The sequence below is a fragment of the Leptopilina heterotoma genome, unplaced genomic scaffold, assembly GCF_015476425.1.
Source record: "Leptopilina heterotoma isolate Lh14 unplaced genomic scaffold, ASM1547642v1 Lhet_134, whole genome shotgun sequence".
Classification (NCBI taxonomy): domain Eukaryota; kingdom Metazoa; phylum Arthropoda; class Insecta; order Hymenoptera; family Figitidae; genus Leptopilina; species Leptopilina heterotoma.
In genome coordinates, this window is record NW_025110853.1 from 3,067,916 (window position 1) to 3,073,097 (window position 5,182).

The window sequence follows — 5,182 nt, forward strand, 5'->3', positions numbered from 1 at the left end:
AAATAATTATACTAATGAATTTCAAAGTCAGAGTCAATTTGAAATTTTGTAAAAAAAAAGAAAAGGATACAAAAAAGTACAAATTTAGAAAATAAAGGTTTAAAGGTCAAATATTTTTGAAATGTTTTAAAAGATATGGAAATAACAGATAAGTTTTAACTGTATCACGTTTTTTATTTATCTGTTAAGTTAAAGATAAGTAATTTATAGTCAAGGTTAATTCTTCTAAGTAAATACTAAAATTTTATTTCTCTATTCGTTCTGAAATACTTCTTGATATGACTACATAGTATTTATTTTTTTAAGAAATATGACAAAATCGTCAGTCAAGTCAATACTGTGCTGTGACAAACAAATATTCACACAAATAAATTCCTAATTATTTTATTTGTAACTTTTTTGTAATTCATTTTATAAAATATTTATAAAGTATTTTATGAAACATTTTTTTCAATTTTATATTTAATATTTAAAAATAAATGTAATTATTTATTTAAAAAAGAAAAATGTTATTTCAATGTTTTGTGATAGTTCCTCTACTGTTTGGGATTTTTTATCTCTATTCAAAATACAAACTCTCGTATTGGCAGAGAAGAGGTGTTCAAGTACCAGTTAGTAGTAATTTGATTTTTGGAAATTTCACTGATACGCTAACTTTCAAAAAACCACCGGGAAAAGTGTTGCAAGATATTTACGAGAGTGTTAATTCAGAGCCATATGTGGGATTCTATATTTTTCATAAACCAATTCTAATGATTCGAGATTTGAAATTAATAAAGCAAATAATGGTGAAGGATTTTGATATTTTTTCGAATCGACGTTTCGGCGGTGATTATGAAATTGATTCTGTGGGTTTAATTAATCTTTTGTCAATTCATCAACCAGGATGGAAATATTTACGATCGAAAATGACGCCAAGTTTGTCGGGTTTGAAATTAAAGAGAATGGTACCATTGATGACAAATTGTACCATTCCGCTTGTGGATTTTATCGAAAGGACAAAAATCAACGATGATGGCTGGAAGGAATTTGAATTGAAGGAAATTTCTTCAAGATACACGACTGATATTATTTCTTCAATTGCTTTTGGAATATCTACAAATTCATTTGATGAGAAAAACGATGAATTTTGGAGAGCAGGTAAATTTATTGAATTTTGACTTTATAATTAAAATTGAAATTATAGTTTCTAATATTTATTTCTTGATTTTTAGGACAAAGAATCTTGACGGGTTTTAAAAGAGGAATCGTATTCTTAATTTTCTTCTTTATTCCAAATTTGATTGGTTTTGTAAAACCATTTTGCACTGAGCCAGCTGATTTTTTTCGAAAAGTATTTTGGAATTCAATGAATAGTCGAGAGAAACTTGGCACTAAGAGAGGTGACTTAATTGATTCGTTTTTGACCTTGAAGAATGGTGAACAATCTTCTGATTTTAGTAAGTACAATTTGATTTTTTTAATAATTTTTCGATGCTATTAATTTAATAATTAACATTAATATTGAAATGATTTTATTTTTCAAATGTTTCTCGTAGAATTTGAAGATGATAATTTATTGGGTCAAGCTCTATCGTTTTATATTGCGGGTCTTGAGGCGGTATCAAGTGCAATTGCATTTTCACTTTATGAATTGTCTCGTCACACTGAATATCAGTCTCAACTTTTTGAAGAAATTAAAATTCATCTCGATAATGAAGAATTAACACTGGAATCTATAAATAAAATGGAACTTTTGGATCAAGTTGTCAATGAAACATTGAGACTGTATCCACCTCTTCCAATGATTGACAGAATTGCCAGCAAAAATTATAAAGTATCGTAAAAGAAATAAATATTTACTTTTTATAATATTACGTGGTTGCCACAGGTCAGGGAAATTAAGGAATTCAGGGAAAGTAAAATTGTTCAGGGAAAAGTCAAGGAATTTGATCAAAAGTTCTGGAAAAATATTCAATTTCTAGAACTCATAAGAAAATTCTGAACAACATTTGAAAAAAAGAAAATATTCAATTTAATTTTAAATTCTTTCTACTTCTGAATAACAAATAATTGAATCTTCACAAGATTTGAAATTGAATTTATTTTTTAAATAATTTTGCACATTATTTTATTTAAAAATTAAAACTTCAATAAAATTCTTTGGACGAGATTTCAATTATTTTTAATATAATTGTAATAAAATTTCTCAAAAGAATTTAATTTATTTTTAATAATTTTTAATTAAATTTTAATAAAATTCTTTATAATTTGAATTATTTTCAATTTCTTATTAAAATTCGTCTGAAAAATTTGCAAGAATTCAATTGCTTTAAATATGATTTTAATAAAATTTCTCGAAAGAATTTCATTTCATTTATTATTATTCATTTATTATAATTTAATTTATTTTTTATAAATTTTAATAAAATTCTTTATAAATTTGAATTATTTTATATTTTTTATTAAATTTGTCAGAAAAATGTCCAAGAATTATTATTTTCAGTAAAATTTTTATTCAATTACTCAAAAGAATTTAATTATTTTCACAAAATTGCCATAAAATTTTAAAAAATAATTGAATTATTTTCAAAATTTTTAATAATATTCTAGGCAAAAATTAAATTATTTCAGATTCAAAATTATAATTCTCTTAATTTATTTTTTTAATTTTCACCAATTTTTGTTTTTCAATAATAATTTATTTTTTTTATCGCAGTTACCAGGAACAGATTTAATAATCGAGAAAAATACACCAATTTATGTTTCGATAAATGGAACAAATCGTGATCCAAGATATTTTAATAATCCTGATGAATTTAATCCACTGAGATCAAAAAGTGCGATGCAGGAAATTTCCAGTTCTTCACTTGCTTTTGGTCTTGGACCAAGATCTTGTATAGGTAATTATTTTCTTTTTTATACAATAGTTAATAATAAATAAGCTTGGAAAATATTAATTTTGAAAATTTTTTGAAAATACAATTCTAAATATTTTATTGATAGTTATTGTTAATATTTAGGAATTAAAATTAAATTTTTTACAGGTCAGAGAATTGGTCAAATTATGACGAAAGTTGCGATTATTACAATTTTAAAAAAATATAAACTTTCGCATAAAACGAAAGACGATAATTTATTTAGTTCAATTAATGTATTTACAACAGCAGCTGATGGTGTCCACGTACAATTTAAAAATCGTAAAGATTAATTTATTTTTTTGTAAAATACAATTATATTGTAATTTTTCAATCAATTGTTTGAAAATCAAATAATTTTTGTTAATCTTTATTTTCGTTTATTCTAAAGTTCTGGATGACGTTTAATTGGACGTAATTTATATATTTCTTCGTAAAATTAAATTTTTATTGCAAAAATTTTGAGTCACTAACAAACAAATTAAGGGGTTACGCCACCCTGAACGCATGAAAATCGGATGGTTTTTTAGGAATTTTTTTGATAAAACTGTTTCAGGTAGGACTTCTTTACATTTATTGATGCTTTAGTACATATATTGAGCTTTATAAATATTTAAAAAAAAATTGTTTTTAATTAAAAATGGCGGAGATATAACTATTGGCGTGGATCAATTTTTCCGGAGCACTCCTTGATGGTGTACATGATTGGCAGTTCAATTTTTGTCAGAAACAAGTAAAACAATATTTTTCTTAAAAAGTGATAAATTTTGAACAGAGTGACGAAGCCATTTTAAAAAAAAAAATTTTTTACGCAAATGGAAGCACTTCAAAAATTGACATTTTTTTTTTGGCTAAAATTACCGTATAAAAAATTGGATAAAAAATTTTCAAATTATTCAATCAAAAAAATCCCACGTCACTCTGTGGAAAATCTATTTAGGAAGATGTATATTAATTTTCAAGTCAATCGATTGAATAGTTTTTGAGTTATCGTGTACACCGTCTCGAAAATTGTGGTTTCGAGAAAAACGCAAAAGAAGAAAAAAATGAACTTTAGTGTATTATAACTTGAAAATTTTTCAATTTACTATTTAATCAGCAATTCCTGGGCCATAATTTTTTTTATTTAAGAATGGAAGGGATACAATGAAAAGGACCCTTCCTAAATCATGAAAGGGCCCCCTAGACCATTCGAAAATAGAAAGTCGCTGCTTCCAGCAGCTCTCGGCGCGTCCCCACCGCGCTGACTTCTAATGACCATAACTTTTGTAATTAGTGAGACATTGTCTTCGGCGACATCTCAAAATATTCGTTAGAATATAAACTTTGAAATTAAGCAAAAAAAAAAAATAAATTTTTTTGAAAATTTCAGGGTGGCGTAACCCCTTAATTATAAAGTTGTTAAATGTAAAATTCTAGTTATCAATTTTTCTTGCATTCTGGAATTTATAAAAATATTTTTAAAAAAATATTTCGTTTATTTGAACTTTAAAACTTGTGGATCATGTATTGTAGATTCATAAGAAATTAAATTATTTGATTTCTTTAATTCATTTCAATTTTTAATTAATTTATTGAGTCAAGCTTTTTTTTAATCTGTTACAATTTCCGTTTGTGAATTTTAAAACTATTTTTTGTACTTTTATGTAAAAAAGATAAAAACTGTTAATAAAGATAATATCTAATATATAAAAATCGACAACTTAAAAATTTTTATTTTAAAATGGCCCGATTTGAATTTTTGAAAATTCATTAGGTATTTTTATATTTTATTATTATGTCCAATAAATTAAGAAATAATTTTAATTTTAGAAATACTTTTGTTCTTTAGATAGCAAAATGACGAAGTACTTATTAATAAATAAAAGAACAATTTGTACTCTGAAAATCATTAAAATTTTAAAAAACTGAAAAAAATTGTTAGCACCAAAAATTAGACTGCACTGTAAAGGCATAATTTCAAAGTTCGCCCCTGGGAGTCAGAGTCAGTACGCGTAAACAAAGGTTAAAAATATAATTTCAAACAAATAATATTCTGTATACCTACGATCTATTCTATGGTTCGTGTCCTTTTCGCTTTATTTGGAAAGAACTTATAAACAAAAACATTCAATTAGTGGGAAATATTTAGTAAAAATAATTCGAAATATTAAACACGCTGTGAAGTTGACAGTTAATGATCAGTCTGTCTCATCGCTCTCATTGTTCACTTTTTCGAGGCACTATATTTTAATTTAATTGTTAATAAAAATTGAAGAAACTCCTAATTTACAGATTCTTAGTAC

The 5,182-nt window shown here is 24.9% G+C and overlaps 1 protein-coding gene across 1 annotated transcript; it reads left to right on the forward strand.

Moving 5' to 3' along the window:
- Positions 1-10: 10 nt before the first annotated feature.
- Positions 11-4,278, forward strand: LOC122497593 (cytochrome P450 6k1-like). The gene is made up of 5 exons (XM_043604816.1): positions 11-1,140; positions 1,215-1,439; positions 1,539-1,816; positions 2,699-2,882; positions 3,027-4,278. The coding sequence occupies exons 1-5, from the start codon at positions 507-509 to the stop codon at positions 3,188-3,190; spliced, it is 1,485 nt and encodes a 494-aa protein (XP_043460751.1). The 5' UTR covers positions 11-506; the 3' UTR covers positions 3,191-4,278.
- Positions 4,279-5,182: the final 904 nt, after the last annotated feature.